The sequence below is a fragment of the Eptesicus fuscus genome, chromosome 17 (assembly GCF_027574615.1).
Source record: "Eptesicus fuscus isolate TK198812 chromosome 17, DD_ASM_mEF_20220401, whole genome shotgun sequence".
In the NCBI taxonomy this organism is placed as follows: Eukaryota; Metazoa; Chordata; class Mammalia; order Chiroptera; family Vespertilionidae; genus Eptesicus; species Eptesicus fuscus.
In genome coordinates, this window is record NC_072489.1 from 20,807,591 (window position 1) to 20,835,462 (window position 27,872).

The 27,872-nt window shown below is 38.3% G+C and overlaps 1 protein-coding gene across 1 annotated transcript in view; it reads right to left on the bottom strand.

Annotated features, from left to right (window-relative positions):
- MYPN (myopalladin) overlaps positions 1-23,950 on the bottom strand; it is a 68,114-nt gene extending 44,164 nt beyond the window's left edge. Inside the window, exons 1-5 of the mRNA XM_008145448.3 lie at positions 23,049-23,950; positions 8,864-9,039; positions 5,251-5,302; positions 1,584-1,698; positions 440-511 (exon numbers count right to left, since the gene is read on the bottom strand). Coding sequence (XP_008143670.2) covers positions 440-511; positions 1,584-1,698; positions 5,251-5,302; positions 8,864-9,039; positions 23,049-23,950 — 1,317 coding nt within the window. The remainder of the gene's footprint in view (positions 1-439; positions 512-1,583; positions 1,699-5,250; positions 5,303-8,863; positions 9,040-23,048) is intronic.
- Between the last annotated feature and the right edge of the window lie 3,922 nt (positions 23,951-27,872).

Sequence of the window (27,872 nt, forward strand, 5' to 3'; positions counted from 1 at the left end):
AAAAATAGGACTCTTTATCTTAGAGTGAGGTTTTATGTTGAGTCTCCTAAGAACATCTACTCCATCTCTTGAGTGCCAAAGACACTCTTTTGGTGCAATTCAATTCTTTTGAAAGCCCTTCCAGAGAAACCTTTGGCATATAAGTGGCTACAAACTTATCACCTGACCCCTAGGTGTGGCTATTGTGTTTAACAACAATAGGATGCCATAAAGAACAATGTGGTGAGTGGAGAAGACATTTCTTTCATTACACAAACTGTTATTAGAAATCTGAGACTTGAATGACATGGTAACAAATACTAAAAATCCCAAATCCTATACTGTACTTATAACAGACCAAAATCCTGAGATAAAATCAGTAAATATTGTATCCCACAACTTTGTTTGGGTATTATAGTATATTTAAAGCCATGACAGAAAGAAATAATATTTTCATTACCTTTGTAAACACCGGAGCTGCAATGATAGGTTTTCCATCCAATCCTTGCAAATAGTTAGTAGGGCTCCGACACTGTTAGAAGGGAATGAACAATAGATTTATTGTCACTAGCATTACTAGATAGATAGATAGATAGATAGATAGATAGATAGATAGATAGAACACATTTACAGAATTTGGTGTATAAAATTAATCTAAAACCAAAAGACTGACATTTTCTAAATCTATGAATTACAGACTTCAAATTTTATACTACCTTAATCAATAAAGAAATTAATTAAAAGAAAAAAAATTTTATACTGAACTGATTGTTTTTCTTTCTAGATCATGGTGACTGCCTCACATGTGTAATTAACTCTAAATTCCTGAAGAGCTTCCATAGAATTTCTGAGCCTCCACAGATCATAATTTGAAAAACTACTGGATTAGAACTAAAATGTGACCCCTGTGCATTACTCAATGGCTTAGATAAGCAACTGTTTAAATTTTTAAATGGTTTTAAGTCAATAAATATATCAATAACATGTTACAAATATATTTAGAATAGTATGATTTTATATTTTAGAAGTACATGCATACATATATTTTCATATATGTGCCTAGAAATTGCATGAAACTATCTACTAGAAACTATTAAAAGAAGGTACCTCTGAGGAGTGGGGGCAGGGGAGTAGAACCTTAACTAAAGCTTTTACTTAGTATAGCTTCTCTATTTTTCCAGTGTTTTCACACTAAGCATGTATTAGTATCATCATCATCACCATCATCTTGAAGGATGAGAGTCTTTAATGTATTAAAAAAAAATAATTTCATGGTTGTTCCCTTAGAAAGTAGAATTCTGAGTGTCTTGGGCCATTGTGTGTAATCAATACTCTAATGCCAATAAAGCTGGAATATTAGGGACCAACTTATAAAGGGTCTCTATGAAATTGCCCATGAGTTGGAGAGTGTGTTTCCAAAGCAATAGGAACCACTGATACCCTACATTAGAAGTACAGATTATCATGATCATGGAAATGAATTGCCCAAGGTCATTATGAAAGTGCAACAGAGAAGAACATGATCATGCCATACAAGATGGTCATGGTCACAGTGCCTGCCTGTCACAGACTATGGCACTTGTGTTTCCCTTAGACTTTTGTACCTGTTGGATGGTTGATACACTCGGCCGGGCCACCACATGCTGGGCTTGGGGTACTGCTGAAGGAATGGCTGCAGAAGTAGTGGGAGGGGGTGACACCTCTTTTGGCTTCTGGATTCTGAGAAATGATTAAAACTTTTATAAAAACAGACCTATCATTGCTTGTGAAAATTCTTTCAGCAAAGTTAGTAACTCTATCCCTGCTTATAGTTAGATATAATACAAGTCTTTGGTCAACAAGATTCCACAAGCCATTACTGAGGGCTTCTTTACTACACACTTTATTACATGTAAACAGGAAGATGATAAGATATCATTCCTGTCCTTGAGTTAGCTGCTCTCAGTCAAGCTGGGGACTTGTGCATATTCACAACCGAGAATCCAGACGAGTGCTATGATGGAGCATGTGCAGAAGATAATTTTTTGAGATTTGTTTTGCCCTCTGTATTTTCCCTCCCCCATCCATTTCAAGTAAAAGGCCAGGCTTTGTAAATCTTTGCTTCTGGGATTTGGGCATGGCAGAAAGCAGAAATAGCCTGAGTCAATGAGCTCTTCAAGTTATACAAATTAAAGGGATTATTTGAAGGGCAAGAGAGCCAAGAAATATTCTTGAAGAGGCTGCAGAGGGGAGATTATTTTAGTTTTGTGGATCTTGCCAGAGAACTTGAGTCCAGAGGGGATGGTAACCCTTATGATTAAAGAGTACCACTCTTGCTAAAGATATCAGCACCCAAGCATATCAGAAAGCAACAAAGGACTGGACTTAACCCTTTGTACTCGCTTGCTTTTTTCTCGATTCCTTTATTCTAATGCTAACCGTGTCGAGTCACACTCGACATCCGAGTGCAAATTAAAGGGGACTTGAGGTCTGGGACATGGACCTCTCCCTAATAACCTGGGCGGGGAGGGGGGTGAGTGGGTAGAAGACAGATGACAGAATGGGCTTCCCTTTTGTTTAGATGTTACCTCTGTCTGTCTCAGCTTCCTCATCTCTAAAATGGTGAAATAATAATTTTTACCTCATAGAATTTTCATGAGGGTTATAAATAAGGTAATTCATGTAAGATGTATAGAGCAGTGTTTAACATCAAATATTATACACATATATATCCCAAGGAGCTTTCCACAGTCATGGAGGAGGAAGGGGACGTCCAATAAAGGGTGATTAAATATTTTCCTAGCCCGGCAAGCTGGGGTCTCAGAAGCAGAATCATGTGGTCATACAGAGGCATCCATTTTTTTTCTTCTATAGTAATAGAACTCCTGATTTCTTTACATGGCTACTCCAGATAAACACTGAATCTCCCAAACTTCGTTGAAGGTAGGTATGGCCACATGACTACTTTCTGGTCATGGGATATGAGGGATAGTGATGTCTGTGATTTAAGAGAAATGACCTTAAAAACGGGACAGAACGTGCTTTTATTTCTTCCAATTTTAGACTAAGAAGATGAGGCTACACCATAGAATGAGATGAAGCAGAAAGCTGAAAGCAGATTGGAACGCAGGGGAAGGTAGAGCTGTTTTACTAGCTAAATCCATATTTTTATGTAAATGAGAAATAAATGTCTTATTTAAGTTATTATTTTGAGTCTTTATTACACGTAACTGAAGCTAAACCCTATTACAAGTAGATGTAAAGAGAATAAACAAATGAGTTATTTCTTACTTATTAAGTGTGTATATCAAATTTCACACCCATTAGGCTTGTAACTGTGTTATGAGAGCCCTGAGGAGGCAGTGATAAATGTGCAGTAGAGGAGAAGTTTATTATAGAACTTGACTAGGTTTTGAAGGCCAGGCAGAGGAGATAGGGCATTCCTAGAAAAGTTAACAGCTTGAAGAAAGAGGTGAAATGAAACATACATTGTTTGAGTGAGATGGCAGCAGTGCAGAGAGCTTGAGGTGGGGGAGTGGAGGAGGAGAGGGGAGGAAAGCCTGGATGATACTCTACTGAATAAGGCTTTGTATGCCATGCTAAGAGTTTTAAAAAATGTTATTGCTTGTTTTGTGTTTTATTTTCCCATAGATAATTTTTTTAAGTCAGAAAAATGACAGGATCAGAATGATCTTTTAGAGAATAACTGGTTGTATTTGGAAACTATAAAAGAGAAAAAGGTTGGAACACCTGTAAGGTGGTGACTGGCATAAAGAGGCAGGAACAAAGGAGGAATTGAACTGAAGCCATGAGAATAAGGAAGACAGTTAAAGGGAGAAATCATTTACTCTGGCTATGAATTTTCATATCTGCACAAAAGCTAAAAGCAAGTTATCATTTCAAAGTAGGCACACAAAGGATTTTGAAAAATAAGACATGATCTCTGCCCTTAAGGAGTAATTACCCCCTGTAGGGGAGGACAGAATGCGCAAACACAGTTAACAGCTCTTTAACGAGTCTTCCAAATATTGCCACTTGTTTCAGGTAGTCTCAAGGAATGGCTCTTGTGTCTGTTTCCAGTTCCCAGGTCTTCTCCCCACAGCCTCCTCTGCCTGAAATGCCCTTTCCTTTCTTATTTGGGGGTGTCTACCTACTGTTCTTTTAAGCCTGAGCTAAAGGTCACCAATTCTGTGTCTCCCTTCCTGATCTCTCTTTCCCTCCTCAACCAATAGAGCCCTTCGTGCCAAGTCTTTTACAACTTGTACATAATTATATCACCGTTTATTACACTTTATTACTCTTACTGTCTATATGCTTGGTATATACCTTTTGCTATATTTGCTATATATTTCATTGCTCTATATTACATTCCTGCTAGACTATAAGCAGGAAGGCAGGAAATATCTGATTTTTCTTAGTACCCATTGCATCTAATGAACTGTCTGGTGTAGAGTAGGTGCTTAGTCAATAGTTGTGGAAAGTAATGAATAGATAGATGTAACTTTGTTCAGTACTCAGAACAATTGTTCAGCAAAAAAGTCACTTGCCCAGATCACTCACATAAATAATTTAGGATCACCAGGTTTTGTGTTCTTGTAAGTATTATTATTTAGTCAGAAAACGAAGTTTTTTTGAATCACTGGATGTGTGTTTTTCACTCTGTATATATAGGTATGATGATAATTCATTGGTGATATCTCATTTTTAAAATAGTGCGAAGCTTGCCTGGCCAGTGTGGGTCAATGGCTGAGTGTTGACCTATGAACCAGGAGGTCACAGTTCAATTTCTGGTCTGGGCATATGCCCAGGTTGTGGGCTCCATCCCCAGTAGAGGGAGTGTAGGAGGCAGCCAATCAATGATTTTCATCATTGATGTTGCTATCTCTCCCTCTCCCATTCTCTCTGAAATCAATAAAAATATATTTTAAAAAATATTGGGAAGCTTGAATTCACAATTACTTTTCACTAATGTGTTGGAAATGGCCTTTTTATTTTGCACAAATAATTGCACATTTACTGAGAAAATTTAGGAGAGCCCATTTTTAACTCGAAAGGGAACTTTTTAAAAACCCACTAGCAAAACTACTGATGCAGATGGGTCGCATGATTATTGGAAAACCTCCTATGTGGAAAGAGTATGTTTATTCCTCCTGTATATTTCCCTCTTTTAACTGCTATTAAACAAGAAAGCCTATATTTAAATAACTTAATTAAAAGCAATAATTAAATAACAGTAAAATACTGGGAATATTAAAATTAATCTAGGCAAGACTTAAGCAAAATTAGAATTACCGATTCATCTCTTCCTTGTTAGGGTCCCCTTCTGAGTCAGAAGAAGAAGCCCCTGAAAAAATAACCAAGACATGAAACTTTTAAGATAATTTCTTAAACTGGTTCCTAGGCATTTGAAGACCTATAGAATTTCAGACATAGAAATGAACTCAGTGATTCCCTACACTAACAAACACCCACTTTTACAGGTGAGGAAATAGATTCTAAGTAGTTGAAGGGCTTGCTCAAAGCCACATGGCTAATTAGTGATAGTGTTCAAATTTCTGGTCCAAATTCCAAGTGTTCTTTATATAAAACATCTGCTGATGCCTTTGGACTAAAAAAAGTCTTTGCAGACATTAATGTAGTGTCCATAAATCCTCTTACTCCTGACCTACCCAAACTAAATAAAAGGAGGGATTACATTGGATTCCAAACATTGTAGATGTAGGTGGATGCTCTTCCGTCTAGTCCTAATATTAACAAGTCATATTTCATCTCAGGAGAGGGGTGCTTGAAGCTCTGTTGCCATAAAATGAAAAAAAAAAAAAATCAGCGATCCAATCTCAGCACTGTTCCCAGAACTTTGATCCTGGATTTACTTCTCGATAGAGTAAATTCCAGGAAGATTTATCAGAGCTAAATCTGGAGGCATTTATTGTACTCCAAAGTTTTGAGAATGAAAATATACCACACACTTCTATTCACGTATTATTCACTATTCCATCATCATTATTCACAATCTATTCAATAAATATTTATCAGATACCCACTATGAACTTGGCACTATATTGGAGATATAGAAGAATGAGACAGTACCAGCCTTACAATCTAGTTCATAAATGGGCATTTAAATCATAATAATGCATTATTTATTTAAGTGCTGAAACCAAGGCCTACATAAGGTATTATAGCTGATAAGAGTGCCAACGAATGGTTCCCATAAAAAAACCCAGGGAATGAGATAAATGGGAACAAAACTTTATAGATATGTAAGGAACATAAATTGATTTATTCTCTAAAATTAGTCATATAAATTTTGTGCTGATGTAAATGCCTTTCTAAGGTTCCCAAATGGTCTCCTATTGTCTACCCTTGAATCCCTGTGGTATATTTTCACCCAGGAACCAGAGTGACCATGTTAAAAGCTAAGTCAGATTATGTCACATCTCTGCTCAGACTACTCCATAGCTTCTCAACTCCCTCAGAGTAAAAGCCAAAGTCCTTGCAAATGGCCTTGCAAATGACCTACATAATCTGTTCACTTGCCTCCTCCCATCTTGAGCCCATCTTGAACTTTTGACCTACCTGATCCTTTTTTTCTTGTTGCCTTACCCTGGCCACATTGCTCGTCTCTTTATAGTAAGACAGGCACACTGCCACTTCAGGGCCAGTGCACTGTGGATTTCTGTGCCTAGAGTTCTTTTCTCTTGAATATCCTTGCGGCTCACTCTTTCACTTCCTCTAGGTCTTCACTTATATGTCACCTAGTTAGTGAAGTCTTCCTTGATCACCCTATCTAGAATTGCAGCTTACACGCAACACACACACACACACACACACACACACACACACACACACACACACACACTCATACTTCCTATCCCCGATTGTATATACTGTGAGATAACAAAAATATATATATATAGGTCACTACCCCTGGTTCCTGGCAAGAGCCCCTAAAACTCTTATAATTTCCTAAGTAATGAGCACTTTGGAGTATCTCTTGTTTTTGCCTTTGACTCCATTCCTGACACAGGGCTCCTAAAACTCCTATAAATTTCTAAGTGATAAGAGCACTAAATGGATCTTTTGTTCTAATGAGATAACTGGGTCAGCTCCTCTCTGGTTCTTGGATGGAGGCTGGTCACCAGAAAGACTAAGCCATGATTAGAAGCTTGGAATTTTCAGCCCCACCCCTTACAACCCCGAAGGTGAAGAGGGGCAAAAAATGCCTACGTGAGGAAGCCTCCTTAGATATTGTAGGTATAGGTGGATGGGGTTTGGAGAGCTCCCAGGTTGGTGAACATATTAGAAGCTTAACTCCACTGGGACAGAGCTCTTATGCTCAAGACCCTCCCAGACCTCACTCTCTTTATCTTTTCGTCTAGTTGTTCATCTGTATCCTAATCATGTTGTTTAATAAACTGCTTATCAAAAGTAAATGTTTTCCTGAGTTTTGTGACACACTAGCAAATTAATTGAACCTGAGTTGGGGGTCATGGGAACCTCTGATTTGTAGCCAAGCCAGACAGAAATTGTGGGTAACCTGGGGACTACTACTTGTGACTGGCATTTGAAGTGAAGTGGGAGCAATCTTATACAACTGAGCCCTTAACCTATTGGATCTGACACTATCTCCAGGTAATTGGTATAAGAGTTGAGTTAAATTGTAGGATATTCAATTGGCGTCATGGAGAATTGCTTCTTGATGTGGGAAGCTTCCTACCCCCTACACACACACACACACACCTGTCATATATTTTATTTTTTTAATCTCATATACTTTATGTCTCTCCATTACAATGTAAATTCCATCTTTCCATGAGCCTAGGAATTTTTGTCTATTTGGTTCACTGCTGTTATCCCCACTGCCTAGAAGGGTGTGTGGTAGAATAGGCCCTCAATAAATATTTATTGCCCTAACTGGTTTGGCTCAGTGGTTAGAGCGTCAGCCTGCGGACTGAAAGGTCCCAGGTTCAATTCCAGTCAAGGGCATGTGCCTTGGTTGCAGGCACATCACCAATAGGAGGTGTGCGGGAGGCAGCTGATCAATGTTTCTCTCATCGATGTTTCTAACTCTCTATCCCTCTCTCTTCCTCTCTGTAAAAAATCAATAAAATATATATTTATTACTAGAGGCCCAGTGCACAAAATTTGTGCACGGGGGGCGGGGGGGGGGAGGGAGAGGGTGTCCCTTAGCCCAGCCTGCACCCTCTCCAATCTGGGACCCCTTGAGGGATGTCCGACTGCCCGTTTAGGCCCGATCCTAGGATCGGGCCTAAACGGGCAGTCGGACATCCCTCTCACAATCCAGGACTGCTGGCTCCCAACTGCTCGCCTGCCTGCCTTCCTGATTCCCCCTAACCACTTCTGCCTGACAGCCTGATCACCCCCTAACCACTCCCCTGCCAGCCTGATTGCCCCTAACTGCCCTCCCCTGCAGGCCTGGTCACCCCTAACTGCCCTTCTCTTGCAGGCCTGGTTCCCCCCCACCCATCTGCCCTCCCCTGCAGGCCTGGTCCCCTCCAACTGCTCTCTCCTGCAGGCCTGGGTCCCCCCCAACTGCCCTTCCATGCAGGCCTGGTCGCCCTCCACTTCTCTCCTCTGCCAGCCTGGTCACCCCTAAATGCCCTCCCCTGCAGGGTTGATCGCCCCCAACTGCCCTCCTTTGCAGGCCTGATCCTTCCCAACTGCTCTCCCCTGATGGCCTGATCACCCACAACTGCCCTCCCCTGCTGGCCATCTTGTGGTGGCCATCTTGTGTCCACGTGGGGTCAGCCATCTTTGATGACATGGGGGCAGCCATCTTGTGTGTTGGAGTGATGGTCAATTTGCATATTACTCTTTTATTAGATAGGATAACTATATGTCTTACCAGTAATTGCCATACTCCAAGAGTATTTTGCTTTACCTTCTATATAAATCTCAGCAGAAGTTGAATCTGTTCCATAGATGTTAGAAGCAAAGCAGGAATAGCGTCCTGTGTCCTCTTCAAAGGCTTCAGCAATGGTCAGTGAGTGCAGATTTCCCGCCTGGACAATATGAATGTCTGGGGAATTTTCAAGCTCCTTGCCTTCACAATACCACCTGCAAGGAAGGGAATATGGGACATGACTGTAATGTGAGAATTAATGACATAGACGGCTTCAGATGTTCCTTAAGAAGAAAACTGTGGTAAACTTAGAGTGAGAACATTAAATAACCCACTATTATGGTATAATTTAATTGTAACTATGAGAAGACCTGGCAATATTCAAATCACATTGTCCCTTTACTCAGGAAATTAGAAAGCGGTTTCTATGAAGAATGATACAACTGTGAGAAGATGGATGAGAATACAAATACAGCCAACCATGAAGAGCAGAGTCTTTGATGTGGAACTCGGCTTCCCCTAAAAAGACTTACAGCTTTCTACAGTATGCATTAAGTTAGTACTAGTTTAGCTTATTTGAAGATGAGTTGAGTTTGTTCATTCCCTTCTACAAAATTTCATCTGACCTAGCTAAATAAAAAGTATTCTGTTAGTTACTTGAATCATCAAAGTAAGGAGGATGGGTCCTAGTCATCCAGGAGTGGCCCAATTCTGGCAAATAACCTAAGTATATTTCTATAAGTTATGGTATTTTATTTTAATTCTATATATTTAAAGTTAGAAATTTTTATTATAACATAGATTTTTGGCCAGAAGTTTACACAGAATAATACATAAAATAAAGTTTAAAATGTGGAGGGGAAAGGCCAGGAAAACTACAGGGAAATACCATTTCTCATATAACAGACTGCAAAAGTGTGAAAGTTTGAGCACTATCATACACTGCTAGCAGGAATGTAAAATGGTACAACTCCTATTAAAGGAATATGGCAATAACTGCCAAAATTACAGATGCATTTATCCTTTGACCCAACAATCTCACTTGTGGGAATCTATCATTCAGGTACACTTGAATACATACAAAACGACAAATGTACAGGTACTCATTTAAAGCACAAACAATTAGAAACAACCCAGTGTCCATCACTAGGGGACTGGTAAATAAACTATGGTATAGCCACATAATTGAACACTATGCAGCTCTATAAAGAGAATGATAAAGATCACTATGTATGGAGATGGAAATAACCCCAAGATATATAGTTAAATTTTAACAGCAAGGTTAAAACAGTGGGTATGGAATGTTAGCATTGTGTAAGCAATGTGGGAGAGTTGAAAAATCAGGAAACCAAGTAAGTGCCTGGAGATGTCAATGAAAGAAGCCAATCTGTGCATCAGAACCCCAGCAAGTTTCAGGATTTGGAGATCCAGTTTGGGGATGTGGAAACACACTGAGAGCGAGGGAGGAGACATGGGGCTTAAAAGAGAGTAATTTATTTCAAGTTTGGGAAATGAGCATTTAGACTCCCACAGCTCGTCACATCCTCTCTTCAGTTAGGGGATGCCCCAGAATAAAGGCCGAGTAGCTGGCTGTGTGAGCAGCTGCTCCATATTGGAGCAAGAGGAAGAAAGGCTATGGGAGGGATTTCTCTAGGGGGGAAAAACAGGCCTGATGACTTAACTGCGTGGAACAGAATACTTAGGAAATGTTTTACAAATGTATTGGAGAATTGAGACAAATCTGTGATGGGATCACAGAACTAAGTACATAAAAAAGCAAGATAGTAATCAACTCCAGGTCAAAATAAAAAGTTGTACCAGCAGCCTGGCCAATGTGGCTCAATGGTTGAATGTCAACCCATGAACCAAGAGGTCATTGGTTCAATTCCCAGTCAGGGGCTTGATTCCCAGGGGCTGTACAGAAAGCAGCTGATAGATGTTGTTTCTCTCTCATAGATGTTTCTATCTCTCTATCCCTCTCCCTTCCTCTCTTTCTAAAAATCAATAATTAAAAAACAAAACAAAACAAAAACCCACAAAAAACAGACCAGCTGGCATGGCTCAGTAGTTGAGCATTGACCTATGAACCAAGAGGTCACAGTTTGATCCCGGGTGGGTCGGGGCACATGCCTGGGTTGCAGGCTCGGTCCCCACTGGGGACATGCAGGAGGCAGCTGGTCAATGATTCTCTCTCATCATTGATGTTTCTATCTCTCTTTCTCTCTCCCTTCCTCTCTGAAATCAATAAAAACATATTAAAACAAAAGAAAAACAAAATAAAACATTCATTTTACCCTACTTGGATTAGCAGTGAATAATACATAGTAACAAAAAGATAAACATTATTTTTTTTAAGCAACAGTATGCTATGATTATATTGAGGCAATGCAGGAAGGAACAACAGAGGTTCTGGTTTAGTGAAAGGGGCACTAAACCACCATCTTTTGGAACAGGAAGTCAGAAAATGGCTAATATCAGCATAGCAAGCAACAATAGAGTAAGTATTACATTGGTTCTCAAAGTGTATTTCACTTTCTGGGGAGACAAAACTATTTTCATGTAATACTAAGATATTATTTGCCTTTTCACATGTTGACAATTACACTGATGGTGCAAAAGCCAAAATGGGTAAAACTGCTAGTGCTTTAGCAGCACAAATTAAGGTGCTGTCAACATTGACTAATGGTCATTGTACTCTTTACCATCACACTCGCAATCTTAAAAAAGAAAATCCGTTTTTACTTAAAAATATCCTTGATGAAGCAATAAAAATCATTGCTTTTATTAAATCTCAACCTTGAGTCCATTTTTTTTAATTTTAATTTTTATTGATTTCAATGAAGAAGGGAGAGGGAGAGAGAGAGAGAAACATCAATGATGTGAGAGAATCATTGACCAGCTTCCTCCTGCAGGCCACCTACTGGGGATCGAGTTCACAACCCGGGCATGTGCCCTGACCAGTAATAGAACCCACCACCTTTTGGTGTATGGGACTATACCCAACAACTGAGCTACACGGGTCAGGGTAAGTCCATGTCTTTTTAACATTCTGGATGGTGAAATGGGAAGTAGCATAAAACATTTCTATTGGATATGAAAGAGCACTTGTGTGATTTTTTTAGTTGAACTAGGTACTGAAGAGTGACTGACAAATCATGGCTTCTCAGACTTGGGTATTAAGCAGTCATTTTCTCAAAATGTCATTTCAAGTACAAATAACTGATAACATCCTACCTAATAAAAGAGTAATATGCAAATTGACCCTAACTCCACTACACCCACAAGCCATGCCCACAAGCCACACCCACCAGCCAATCAGGAGCAAATATGCAAATAAACCCAACCAAGATGGCTACAGCCACAGAGAGCAGGAGGGAGGCTTGGGTTTCCCCGGTAACAAAGGAAGCCAAGCTTTCCTCCTGACCTTGCCGGCCTAAGCCTCCACTCAAGGCTACAAAGTTTCAATTATAGAAGGTAAACAAATCCAAATAGAAATGGCGGCAGCCACGGAGCTGGAAAGAGCAGGAGGCAAGGGTTGCCCCAGCAATGGAGGAAGCAAAGCTTCTGCAGCTCTGGCTGGCCTAGGCCTTCGCTCCAGGCTACAAAGTTTCAATTATAGAAGATACACAAACCCCAAAAGAAATGGCTGCCGGCCACGGAGCGAGCAGGAGGCTTGGCTCTGCTCCAGGCTACAAAGTTTCAATTGTAGAAGATACATAAATCCCAGATACCAGGGCCTCTGCTTGGGTTGCCAGGAGGCGTGGCCGGCCTACAAACCACCACAGGCCCTTCACCCAGGCCGCCCCACACCCCAAGGAACCCCCACCCTGATACGGGATACCCTTCAGGGCAAACCAGCTGGCCTCCACCCATGCACCAGGCCTCTATCCTATCTAATAAAGAGTAATATGCAGATTGACCATCACTCCAACACACAAGATGGCTGCCCCCATGTGGTCAAAGATCCTGCCCCCATGTGGACACAAGATGGCCACCACAAGATGGCCAGGAGGGGAGGGCAGTTGGGAGGGACCAGGCCTGCAAGGGAGGGCAGTTGGGGGCAATCAAGCCCACAGGGGAGGGCAGTTAGGAGTGACCAGGCCAGCAGAGGAGGGAAGTTGGGGGTGACCGGGCCTGCAGGGAAGGGCAGTTGGGTGGGACCCAAGCCTGTAGGGGAGAGCAGTTGGGGGGGACCAGGCCTGCAGGGGAGGGCAGTTAGGGGTGACCAAGCCTAAAGGGGAGGGCAGTTAGGAGCAAACACACTGGCAGGGGAGCAGTTAGGCATCAATCAGGCTGGCAGGGGAGTGGTTAGGGGGTGATCAGGCTGTCAGGCAGAAGCAATTAGGGGCAATCAGGAAGGCAGGCAGGCAAGCAGTTGGGAGCCAGCAGTCCTGGATTGTGAGAGGGCAGTCGGATATCCCTCGAGGGGTCCCAGATTGGAGAGGGTGCAGGCTGGCCTGAGGGACACCCCTCCCCACCCCGTGCACGAATTTTGTGCACCGGGCCTCTAGTTTCAAGTATAAATAACTATAACATTTGTTGCCAATGAAAAATTTGAGCTTTCAAGGAAAATAAGAGATTTGGAAAACTTGGATCCTCCACAGTAAGTTTAGGGCTTCCCAATACTTAAAGACTGTTTGATGAAATCAATTATCATATTAACAAATGTGATTTTTAAAAACTATCATATAAAAAATGTGCCAACATTTGGCAGGTCTGCATTACTCATTTTCCAAATGACTAATAGGTGATGTTTCTCAGTTTTAATTTCTAATATGATAATTACAGATATAAACCATCTAGATAAAACCTCTCTCTTTTAGGTCTCAATAACTTTTAAGACTACAAAGGAGTTCTGAGAACAAAAAGGTTAAGAGCCAGTGGCATATCATTTAGAAATCTAGAGTTAAAAAAATAGGAAATTGCAATAAGAGTTGAAAGTGGTCTGCTCTTTAATATTCAACTTTTTATGAAATCTACCTGTATTAATTTGGAAAAGCAAATATAAATATTTCAAAACCAATAAGTAAATACCTTCCCTTATATAAATACTATAAGGTTATCTCATTTCTTTAGATAACATTTCTCTTCTTTACCAAAATGAGAGTGGAAACATCCATGAGCAATTGGACAGCCAGGAATTGATAAGAGGAATGATTCAAATGCCCAAACTCTCTGTCAGAAGCATTTTGTCCTTACTCAGACAGCCAGGATGGTTTCAGCCAACCCCAAAGAACAGTCAGTAACATCACTCTGACTTTAACACCATAGCTCACTCAGAAATAATGCACCAGTCAGGCTGCCTTTTGAAAAGGTATTAAAATTGACCCAGCTATCCTAAGACTTTTGAGGGTAAGGACACAAAGAAACATCTATCCATGTTAGGGAATGCTTTCATAGAAATGCCCTGGCTAAGCTATGTGTTTTAGAACGCCAAATCCTCATGACAGTTACAGAATAGCAGTGATTCATGGCTCAGAAGAAATGAGTCATTGATCTGGGGAAATAGGGCAGGTCCAGATTATAAAGAAGAGCCCACCTTTAATGCACTAAGGATAGCTCACCGGATCTGCTAACGTGGCTAGCTACAAGCCTAAGAATGAAGACATGGAGGAGACACATTTTTCAGATGTAACTGGACTTTGGGGTTGCATACCACCATTCTGCTGTTCGGTTACTCTTTAATCTAAGCTACGGCTTGAATAAATATTATGACTCATTGCTTTAGCACATTAAAAACTTCTAAATGTAATTTGAATGTGTTCTTCTGACTCACCAGTAATAATGCTCATTAAAAGAATGATTACTCAGAGCCTTTCTTTAGTCTAGCTCCTGCCCTTCCAGTGTCCCTGTTCCACCTCTTATTGTTCCCTCTCCTAATGCCATGTTCATTTCTATCACAGAACCTGTATATCACTTATACATTCATTATGTATATATACCCATTACTGGACAATAAATACCACAGGGCAGAGATGATCATGTCTATTTACCACTTGTTTATCTGGCTCTTGGCCAGATATGGCACATTCTAGATGCTCCAAAAAGTGTTGTATACATGTTAAATGAATGAATTTAAATTAGGATTATTATATGTTGTATACATGTTAAATGAATGAATTTAAATTAGGATTATTATATGTTGTATACATGTTAAATGAATGAATTTAAATTAGGATTATTATAGCCTAAAGTCTGTTTCATTTTTTAAGGAGGCGTGGGGTCTGGAAAAGATCTTTCCTTGATTGTCTATAGCCATCTTTGTCTAACAATGCCTGAAACAGCTAAAAGGTAGTATATTTACTTACTGACATGTTCAGCTCTCTCCCTGATCGGAGTGACTCTTCATATACTGAGTACAACAGGAATATATTGGACAGTATGATAATATTAAATGTTTTTTAACAGGACCCAAAGTCATGCTGGATTTCATGATAAAATTTGGTGTTTTGTATGTCTTGTTTAACTGAGTTAACAAGTTTTCATATCCAACAGCTATTTCCCACTGATGGGAGTATGGAGGTACCAGTGGGGAGGATTTGTCTATGCTTTAACTTTTATTAAGATCTGAATTTTTCTGAGTGGTAACTTTTTGGTAACTTAAGAAAAGCATAAATAAAATAGTTGCCTAATGTAAACTCATCAAGACTACCCCTTACCACATAGCCAACTTTAGACAAGAGGGAGGATGAATAAATGTGAAGTTGAGAATAATTCCTAAAATAATTTTTAAAGGACTAATTACTTTGAGCAGGGATGACTAGAAACTTTTATTTTCTCCTTCTAGAATTCTTATCTTTTCTTTCTCTCATAGCACTTACTATTGAACTACTGTATAATTCACTTCTTTATTAAATATACTGTTTATTGTCTATTTCTTTCACTTCATCTAGAATAAAATTTGTCAGGAAATTTTGCTTTATTTACTGATGAACCCTAAGTGCTTGGAATAGATCCTGATGCATAGTGAGTACTAAATAAATTATTATTGAGTAAATAAGTAAATGAATATGTTACATTTTCTAGTTTTATTATTAATGCAATATACTTGATTTTTTCCCAATGTTATATATTTGAAGTAAGTTTCTTCTTTTCATCTATTTGCTATGTTAATCTTTCTTTCAGAATAAATTCTATTTGTTCAATTTGGAGCCTCTTTTATAGTGTTGCCTTTGTTTGCCCCAAGAATTCCAAGTTTTGTTTGTCATAATAAAAATCAATGTTCCTTACCATAGTAACAGAATAAGAGGGAGAAAATAATAAAATAATCTCAATAAAAGCAGAAAAAATTCAACATCAGTCATGATTTTTTAAAATCATAATATTTCTAAACAAAAGGAAACTGTAACAAAATCCTACATAATGGTGAAAAATGGAAGTCATTCCCTTTTAGAACACAAACAAGACTATAGTACCTAGTATCACCACTTCTAGTCAACATTGTACAGGAGGGCTTAGCTAGCTCAACTGAAGTGCAAGACACAGGAGAATATATTAGAATGTTTATAATAACATTGTTCATATTAGGAAAAAGAAACTGGAAGCAATGCAAATGTACATCAATATCCTCTAGCCTTGCAATTAAATAGCAATGAAAACGAGTGAATTAGAGTTATATGTCAAACATAGATATATATTTTAGGGAAAAATTCAAGTAGAGAAGAATTTATACATTGATTCCACTTATATAACATTTTTAAAACATGAAATACTAACATCATTTTTAAAAAACTTACTATGAAAACTTCCAAACATCTACAAAGTAGAGACACTGGTTTAATGATCCCCATGCACACATCACTTAGCTTCAACAAATTATCAACAAATGGCAAATGTGTATCTTTTATATTCTCCACTTCTCCCCACCTTGGATTATTTTAACGTAAATCTAGGATTTTTGTCATTTCACCTATAAATATTTCTGTACCGATATTGTTTAGGGTTATAAATTAGTCTGGTTTTTAATCTCAAAACAGATCCTGCCTCAAAGGACCACGTGCTACGGTGAGGTGACTCCAACAGAGTCTGTGAGGGGTGTTCTGTTGGAGTGAAGACTAGGGAGCAGGTGCTAGAATGTTAACTGGAGATTGCAACATCTGGGTCAAGGAACTGAGCAGGGGGAGGTCTCTGGGGGTTGGGAGGAGGTCCCTCCAGGTCAGGAGATCTTTGAAGAAATTGTAAAAATGCTCAGCACAGAAACAAACAGCAATTTGTTAAAATACAGATGTATGGGCCTCACTCCTACAGGGTCTGAGTCAGTAGGTCCAAGGTGGAACCTGTGAATTTGCATATCCACCAAGGTCCCAGGTGATGCTGACACTGCTGATCCAGGGACCTACCTTAGTAGCGTGTTCTAGGAGCCTCTCAAACTCTAGCCTCTGTTCCCTCTCTAAACTTATATCAAATCATTTCAGCTTTCCTCTTTATCTTCTGGTGATGCCATTTTCTTCAATTCCTTTAAGTGAACAATTGTCTTGCTGCCTCAAGAGCTCAAATTTGCTGTTCCCTCACCCTGCAACACTTTCCCTCACACCCCGCTTTGCTGGGCTAACTCCTAGTCCTCTTTTATGTCTCAGCTTAAGTACCACTTTTCAGAAAAATCTTCTCTAATATACTCTCAAGGTTTGGTCTATTTGCTATACGCCTCTCCTTTATGACATCTATCACAATTGTAATTATACAATCATTTGTGAAATTTTTCTTTATTGTCTGTGTTCCTTTCTAGATTCCAGGCTCCATGAGGGCAGGGGAGATTTCTTGTTCGCTGCTTTAATTTTAGTGCTTTAATTTTCAGTACATATCCCATTATTGGCACTTAATATTTGTTGGATTAATGAATAAAGGAAGGTATCTAGATTTTCCCAAAAAGAAGAAAAACCCCTAAATAATGTAATATTTAAAAATATTTACATAATATTTCACATGATAATTATATATACAGGATGGGGCAAAAGTAGTTTTACAATTGTTCACATGGAAAATAATACAATAATTAATAAATAATAATACAAGAATAAACTGTGTTTCTCGTACTCACAACTGTAAACCTACTTTTGCCCACCTGTATAATTTCTTATAACATTTTAAAGAATTCTCCTAAACCATTTAAGATAAAAATATTTTTCTTTATAACTAATTTATTTCCTCAGCACACTACTGGAAAGCATAGGTCCAGAAGTGCCAATAGCAAAATTTAACAGCCAAAGCAGGCATCAACATTTATAAAAGGTAAATTTGTGCTGCTTCAGAAGGTTGCATACAAGCAAATATACTTAGTGTGACCCAGCTGTACATTCCTGGGGAAAGAATTTGGAGTCATGATATATAAAAGGATCATGGCCATTTGCTGTGAATTCCTGTAGACTCTTTCATCTGTGGGTAGCGCATGAGTGTATTTCATTTTCTAAGACAAATCCTCCAATAAACCTATGTCTAAGATTAACAAGCTTTCAAAAACACTAGTGATATAGAATACCATCCCTACAAAACAAAGTATTTTCTACCCAATTCACTTGGAAATCAACAAAGATATGTAAAAATGATTTTTCAATGTGCTAACCTAGGGTTACAAGAACATAAGTAAAATACTGATTATACACAGGAGCACATAGATACAAGGTTAAACCCCAGTTTCCATAAAGACCTTACATTTCCTTGAAAAAACAGCAAAAGGGTGATTTTCTTATTCCCTGTGGTGTTCCTATATGGCAACCCCAAATGTCTCATTATTATTTTAATGCATTTTAAAATGAATCCTGTGGATCAAAATCTACGCTCCTGGGTTCTATGGAGATGTCTTCATTTCTGTGGTAAGCAAGCAGGTTGTGGCTGGAGGGTCTCCCCACCCAACCCTTTTCAATTCCCAAAGTACTAATTTTATCTTTAAAAAAAAGTGCATGTGAGTGTTTGTGTGAAATATGTATTGGGTAACATGTAAACAGACTTATTATGAGAAGAAAAGTGGGAGGAGATACTGCTAGAAGAAGGTTGGAAAATACCATTCCAGTCTAGCACTACTAGAAGTTAGTTCCAAGTATTACCTGTATTTTTAGTCCCTTTGTAATTACAGAGATATTGTGTCAGGCTTTTCCTAGTGTCCAGGTCATCTTGGACTGTTCCCAGTTCCACTGCCTTCTCACTTGACCTTCAGTCCTGCATTTCCGACAGCCTATTGGATATGGTCCCTTCATTTGCTCACATTCAAGTCATCAAACTCCTCCATAAATCATCCACCTCTTGCATTTTCTCAGTCGTTGCCAGTGACCCCGTCATTCTCTCAGGTGCCCAGCTTCAAACTTGTGGAGTAAATTTTTTTTTAGTTTTCCTTACTAGCTAATCAATCACCAGTTCAGCTTGATTTCTTTTCTCCTAAATATATTGCTCGCTCACATCTTGTCTCTGTTTTCCTAGTGCCCCCATGCCAGTCCTATCAGAGCATTCAATGCCTGGGATAGCTTCCTTTGTAGCCTCATGGCTCCATTCATTTCTGATCTAACTCATTCTTCCAGATTAATGCTACCTAAATGCTCCCTTTCATATTGTTACTTTCCTATACACAACTGTAGATGGTTTCCACTTGGTTTTACAGCTAAGTCTAAGCTATTCTGCTTTGCTTTCAAGGCTCTTCAAAATCTTCTGATTCCACTCTTCTTTCTAGTTAGATCAGTCCTGTTCCTGTCACATAAAAATAGTGCAGCCGAAACCGGTTTGGCTCAGTGGACAGAGCGTCGGCCTGCGGACGCAAGGGTCCCAGGTTCGATTCCGGTCAAGGGCATGTACCTTGGTTGTGGGCACATCCCCAGTGGGGGGTGTGCAAGAGGCAGCTGATCCATGTTTCTCTCTCATCGATGTTTCTAACTCTCTATCCCTCTCTCTTCCTCTCTGTAAAAAATCAATAAAATATATATTTTTTAAAAATAGTGCAATACTCCTGTCTGTATCTTCATATGAACATGTTGAGTGGACCTGGCCTAAAGCAACCTATCTCTCTGTCTACTTCTTCAGTCTTTTCCCTCATCTTTTCTCACCTGTTACCCCAAGTTCCTCACATAGCCAAGTACTTGTAATTCCCTGAAAACACTTGTCTCTGGGCCTTTGCACTTGCTTTCCTCTTCCACCCTTGGTCTCTTCAAACTGAAGTTGCACCTCCTGTGTTAACTCTTATTTATCCTGCACTCCAGGCAAAGTAATCACATCTTACTGTGCGTTGCCATTGCACCCTATACATACTTCTATTATAGCCTTTATTATACAATATTGTAATGTTTTGATTACATTTGTCTGATCGCTCTTTTAAATTTGAGCTACCTTCTCAGAATAGTTTTAGGCTTGGTTTCAAAATGAGGTCCCTGACCTCCAATAACACACAGTTGTTTTGTACTCCTGGTGAGTCACTTTAGTAAGACTCTAAGTACTTGCTGGATAAACGAATGAGTAAATTTCTACCTAAATCTTCCTCACTCTTCAAGACTTAACTAAAACCAAATATGTCTCTGAAGCCTTCTTTGACTTCTTTAGTCCTCCACCCCTTCTCTCAAGTCTGATCGTTCTTATGGTTGAGACTATAAAAATGAGGATGATTTCTTTAATTGGATAGCAAGTTCCTTGAGGGCAAAGGACATATGTCTATACTGTCTCTGTCATTGCACTGGATCACAGTGCTGAGCACATAGTAAAATCTAAATAAACATTTACTTAGAGTATGTAAACTCTATTCTCAGGAAAATAATGACAGCTAATTATCTATTTGAAAAATTCTAAATTTTTTTCTAAATATATATTGCAGTCATTAAATTAAATACTAATTCATTTAGAAAATATTTAGTGAATACCAACTAACTTCCTGGCACCAAACCAGTGGTTGGGATTCAGGTATGAATTCTAATAGTAAAAAAATTCTTCCCAGGTAAAGTTAGTATTACTTCATTGAAGCTGTGTACATTTTTTTCCACTTTTAAATTTGTAAATTTATAATTGGCTAGCTAAATAGTTGTTGTTTTTTCCCTCTCCCTAGGATATGTCACATCTTAAGCCAACTGTCTCACTCTGGATTTAAACCTAAGTTGAGTTTCTTGTTTTCCTCTTTCTTTATGCATTAGTTTACTCAACATTTCTTAGTAAATACTATAGGCCAGAAGCTGTGCTTGGTGCTCAAGATACATAGGTAAAACAACTAAATCCCTGCCCTCAAGGAGGTCATTTAGATAACTGTATAGAAATTAAATTCCATTGTAGAAATAATATTCAAATATTACCTTATGTTGCCTTTGAAAAGCAAAATTCAATATATGAATATGTCTTGTCTTTGGACTAGGATTCTTTGAATCAATAGACATATATAAATAAAAATTATCTATGTATATATAAAAGCCTAAGCAACCAAACGACCAAACAACTGAACGACCGGTTGACCAGTTGCTATGATGCCACTGACCACCAGGGGGCTGATGCTCAACACAAGAGCTGCCCCCTGGTGGTCAGTGTGCTCCCACAGCCAACCTCCTGCAGCCGGCCAACATCCCGCGGTCCCTCCCCCTGGCTGGCTAATCCTGATTGGTCCGATCGGGACTGGGCAAGATGCCCCGATCGGCCCAATCTCTGGCCAGGCCGAGGGACCCCACCCATGCACAAATTCGTGCACTGGGCCTCTAGTTATTAATATTAATACTATTTCTGTTCTATCATATGAATATTCTCTAAGAAAAAGATGAGGAACTGCTTTTATATCTAGAATAAGTGTTAAATAGTAACGAGGTCATGTTCTAGTGGTAATTAGCTATTAGGGAAGCAAAATAACTCTTACAAGACTCTAAATACCAGCAATTCTCTACAAAAGTAATATACTTCAAGCACATTATTCATATATTATTATAGGGTTAAAGGTAGCAAATGTCACCTTGGGGCTACAGCTATATCCACATTTTGTGGGGCCTGAAGGTCATAAATGTGGAAGTTCTGCATAAAAAAAAAGTTAGAACCTAAAGTTAGGTATAGCTTATGCAAATGAGGAGCCCTGAAGCTTAGGCTTCATCTGCTTCACAGAAAAGCTGAGTGGTAGGCACATAAAAGGTGGATTTTCTCTCCACTCATCTGTCATACTAGGGAAAGGCTTGGACATTAGGAAGAATAGTATTCATTAAGCTGATATCAAAAAGTTTATAATAAATACTTTACCTGTAAAATGAATCTGTAAATTGACCTTAGCAACATCCTTATTTTATCTTTATTCTATCAGCTTTTATTCGATTATTTGGCTTTCTTTAAAATTGAAAAAAAAAAATCACAGGCATTCATTGAGTATAGATCATAAATACTTTCTTTTTAAAGCTTTAGCCTGTAGACCTGTGCTGTCTGATACCATAGTCATTAGCTACATGTGGTATTGAGCACTTGAAATGTCACCAGTACAACTGAGGGACTGAACTTTAAAGTATTTTTAATTAAAAAAACTGATATCAACTCAATTTTACAAAATTGAATATTACAAAAAATTTAAGTAGGTTTAGAATGACTTGTGTATGTCAATCTACTTTTTAAACTATAGGTTTTATAAAATCTAAATGTAAATTAATTATTTCCTAGGAAAATGTAGTAGCCAAATTGAGATGTGCTGTAATTGTAGAATTCACACTGGATTTTGAAGGCCTAGTATGACAAAAAGAATGTAAAATATCATAAAAATAATGTTTAGATTGATTATATGTGGAAATGATAATGTTTTCATTTATTGGTTAAATAATGTACATTTAAAAAGTTAATTTTTCTCAGTCCTTACTTTTTAAAAATGTGGCTACTAGCCCTAGCCGGTTTGGATCAGTGGATAGAGCCCCAGCCTGAGGACTGAAAGGTCCTGGGTTCGATTCCAGTCAAGGGCACATGCCTGGGTTGTGGGCTCAATCCTCAGTAGGGGGCATGCAGGAGGCAGCCTGTCAATGATTCTCATCATTGATGTTTCTATCTCTCTCTCCCTCTCCATTCCTCTCTGAAATAAATAAGAATATTGAAAATAAAATAAATAAAATAAATAAAAATGTGGCTACAAGAAAAATTTTAATTACATATTTGGCTAACTTTATATTTCTATTGGACAGTGCTGCTTTAAACTCTGACTGTTTTTCTCAAAGGGAGTATATAATTTTTGAAACCACTTACTTAAAAGATAAACTTAGGAGAATCATGGTAGATGGAAAGCAATTACTAAGCATTACTCATGGGGCATTTTTACCTTACTTGAGGTGGTGGAATTCCTACCACTATGCAATCCAACTGTACTCTGGTTCCTTCTGGAACTTCTCTGCTCCATAACTTTTGAGTGAATCGGGGAGGTTGTCCCAGAGGTTCTTCATAGTACAAGGATGACGGTGAAGACCCTGGGGTGGTGTCTCCACCAGCTGCCTCACTGGCAGCCTGCTCAGCCCCACGCCGTTTGGCTTCCTGCTGTTCAAGGGCATGATTCACTTCGTTATCTCTAGTATCTGTAGGGATGGGAATGGGAACAGATGATCTTTCTCTTTTTTCTGATAGAGCTGAGAAACTGGAGCTATTTTCCTGCATAACTTTGTTTTGAGATTCCAATTTGCTCTTGTGGTTTTTGCAGGCCCGGGGTCTAATCCTTTTGGAGCTATGGGCTTTGAAAAGGGAGGACAGCTCTTCAATAAAATCAGCAGCCTTATTTAAAAATAGTTTTTTGGACTGAGACTCAGAACTATACTGTGGCCTTGTTGCCTCCGGAGGGCTCTCGTTAGAGCTGGTAGGACTTGGAGAGTTATCCTGGCGGAAGTTAGGGTCAAAACTTGATTTTGATGGGTGTTTCATTTGATCAGAGGAAAGACGTTTTCTAGCTTGAGCTTCATCTGCTTTCTCCAAAGGGTCATGATTGATCGCCAGTCTTGCCAGATTGACACTTTCATCTAATTCTTCTTGGCTCAGAAAAGCTGAAAGATCTGGAAGGTCATCTTGGCTTCCTCCTCCTTCTGCAGCTCCAGAAGGACTGCCAAAATGGAAAGGGTTGGAAGAAGGCTCTGCTCGGCTCCTCTCATTGTTTCCCCGATGTCTGGTTTCTGCTAAATAGCTCTCTCTGAGGAGCTGAGAAATGGAAGTAGAAGCTTCTATGCTGTCGTCTTGCATGCTGTGAGAAAATAATAATAATAAGTTTGGATCATTTCCAGAGAACAATAAGTCTATGTTTACTAAAGCATGATGGATTCCTAAGAACTTAAAGCTTGAAATAAACAATTGCCTAATTTTAACACTTTTACAAAATTTACCATAAAGACTTAAAGGTTATTCTCAAATTGTAAAATGAAGAGGAACTGAATGAGATTTTATTGAAATTGAAAATAAAAATATAGGCATTACCACTTTATTAAATTCTTTAAATATAAGTTCAACTGAGGAAGCTATGCTATAGCTATAGTAACATTAAATAAAATTTCTAAATATACTTTTGATAGTATCTGTTAAGGGCTTTTAGTTATAAAGTACAGAGATTTGCTCTCCATCCTCTCCCTTTTACCTTGAATGTAATAAAATAATAAAAATTAAAAGATATTGACAACATAATCTCAGTTGGTTAGTGAAGTTATAAACTTGACCTAGCTCATGAAAATAATGCTTTTGTTTTAAGAAAACTAGGAACAGTTGTTTAAATTTGCTATTGTTTATATATTTAATCTGCTCTTGAAAACTATAATGATTTAGCCTTTTCAAATAAGGTATAACTAATTTAATTTCTATAAAGATATGAGTTAAACCCTAGGTTTTAAAATATCTCTTAAATTAACCTTGGCGAAGAAGGGAGATGGGAGACAGGAAAATGGGGGCAAGACAGGACACTCCTCACTTTATACCCTTTCCTGACTTTTGAATTTTAATTATATGAACACATTACCGATTCAAAAATAAATTTTTTTAAAGCTTAAAAAAATAGTACAGTACCCATAGTTCTAAGTCCCCTGGACTAGAAAATTTGGTAATGCAAACCAATGTTATATTATTAATATTATATCTATTTATTCATTCACACACTTACTAGAGGGATGGCAAACTTGTGACCCACAGGCTGTTACTCCTCTCTCTTCCTCCTTATAAAAGATGTAGCTAACTGATTACAGTACTTTTTCCATTGACCTTGACTTTCTTAACACTCCACTCCATCTGCTACCACCAATCAATCAGAGATGGTAATGGAGATTAAAACTATTTACCATTCTGCCCTAGCTGGTTTGGCTCAGTGGATAGAACATTGGCCTGCAAACTGAAGGGTCCCAGGTTCTATTTTGGTCAAGGGCACATGCCCAGATTGCAGGCTTGATCCCCAGTAGGGGGCGTGCAGGAGGCAGCCAATCAATGATTCTGATCATTGATGTTTCTCTCTCTCTCTCCCTCTCCCTTCCTCTCTGAAATCAATAAAAAAAAATATTTTTTAAGAAAGCTATTTACCGCTCGTAGCTACTAAGTGCTGGGCCTTGTGCTGGGAACATGGAGAGAAAACTAATCTTCTAAATCTTTTCTGTTTTTTATGACAAAACTTATTTCAGTTCACCTCTTATATGATAGTCTCACTTGTATCACAAATAAAACTTCCTAAAGTTCTCAAACTTTTAGAATGTTATCCAAAACTAACCTCTAAATTGGCAAAGTGGGCAATGACCTTGAGAGGGCAGTTAGAGATGGCTAAAAGGATTACCTACAGCAAATATTTTCCCACATGCTTGCTGCAGCCTGGGATTTCCACTACTGGATCCATTTGGGTGAGAAGTCTATTGTGTCTTAATAAAAGGTTAATTGAAAATGCAAAGATATTGGATGGGTACAAAGATTTATCTACAAAGATATTCATCATAGTATAGATGATAATATTAAAAAATTGGGATCATGTCCAATAAGAAATTAGTTAATTAAATTATTATATACTCATCAGATAGAACTATATGACTATGTTAAAGTTTGTACAACTGTGGATGACATACAAAATAGTACATGAAAGTATAATTGACATCCCAATTGAAAATTTGTCTATTTTGTGCATTAACTATGCAGAAGAACAGTTAAAGATATATGAAATCAGGTACAACATGCTATTTGAAAATGTAATTAATGTACTGATTGAAAATGCTTCTCATTTGTTAATCAACTACTTCATTAGCATAGTTTGAGTTTCTGTATATATTTAGATGTGAGGAAGAAAATTGAGTGCTTTATGAATCAGGATGGCCTTCTCCCTATTTGTTGGACATTACTCATATTGTGTTTTAATGTACCTTTGTCTCTAACTATTTAATATGGCTTTTATCTTGAGCAATATGGAATGAACATTGGCCTTAGAATCAGATCTGTTTTCAAATTATGGCTTCATCTCTCAGCAGTTATGTAACTTTGAGAAAATTACTTAACTTCTCTAAACTGGAATTCTCATCTGTAAAACATGGATAATACCTATTTCCCAGGGGAGTGAGGATTAATAACATAATGAATGCAAAGCCCTTAAAACAGGACCCATTATAATGGGCACTCAAATAATATTAGTAAAAATTAATACTTGGGTAAATGAGATGTTAATGTTGAAAACCTTTTAAAAGGCTTATATTTGGCTCAGCCAGTGTGGCTCAGTGGTTGACCTACAAACCAGGAGGTCATAGTTCGATTCCCTGCCCAGGTTGTGGGATCGATCCTCAGTGTAGGGTATGCAGGAGACAGCCCATCAAGAATTTTCTCTCATCATTGATGTTTCTATCTCTCTCTCCCTCTCCCTCTCCCTTCCTCTCTGAAATCAATAAAAATGTATTTAAAAAAATAAAAAGCTTGCCCTAACCAGCTTGGCTCAGTGGATAGAGCATCGGCCTGCAGACTAAAGAGTTCCGGGTTCAATTCCGGTCAATGGCATGTACCTTGGTTGCAGGCACATCCCCAATAGGGGTGTGCAAGGAGGCAGCTGATCAATGTTTCTCTCTAATCCACATTTCTAACTCTCTATCTCTCTCCCTTCCTCTCTGTAAAAAATCAATAAAATATATTTTTTTTTAAATAAAAATTAAAAAAAAATAAAAAGCTTATTTTAGGGCAGAAATTGAAAAGAAAATACTCATATAAGTAATCACTGCTCTCTGCAACTATTTTTTTTCTTTTTTAAAGAAAAGAAGCTAATTAATGTGTAAATGTGTGCCTATTCTGATGCTTATGGTCATGAGAAATTATTATGATAATGAAACTTCAGGTATTCAAAATAAAGAATTTCTTTAATATTTTAATGTAGTGTTTATTACCTAACACTTGGAGTTAGATAGATTTGGTTCAAATCCAAGTTCTGACACTTCCTAGTTGTATAAATTCAAGAAAGTTATTTAACTTCTGTAAGCTTCAGTTTACTCATTTATTAAACAGGTATAATAACAGTAGCCATCTCATAGGTTGAAGTAATGATTAAATGTGTTTGCCATTTTGTAAATGTTCAATAAATGGTAGTTACTATTATAATTATTGTTATTGTTATTATAATCATTTAACAGCTTTAGCCACATACCATGGTAAGAAATAGAAGCAGGCTCTAGCCGGTTTGGCTCAATGGATAGAGCATCGGCCTGCGGACTGAAGGGTCCCAGGTTGGATTCTGACCAAGGGCACATGCTTGGATTGAGGGCTTGATCCCCAGTAGGGGGCGTGCAAGAAGCAGCCGATCAATGATTCTCTCTCATCATTGATGTTTTATCTGTCTCCCTCTCCCTTCCTCTCTGAAAGCAATAAAAATACTTTTAAAAAGAGAAAGAAATGGAAGTAGAACTAGTGAAGTGACTTGATCTAAGGACAAACTTTAAAGAGACATTTAAATTTTGATTTGTAGTTATTGATCATTGTCTATATTCCATTGAAATACATGTAGTTTCATTAACTGAGCTGCTTTCAGATCTTTATACATATTGTCTTTGTTTGAGCTGCTTCCTTTACTGCCTTACTGGGCCAAGTCCTACATGGTCTTCAGTTCTTAGCTGAGACATCCCCTAGAGATTTCTTCTTTTCTCTGGGTTGGGTACCAATGGGCTCCTAAAGCTCA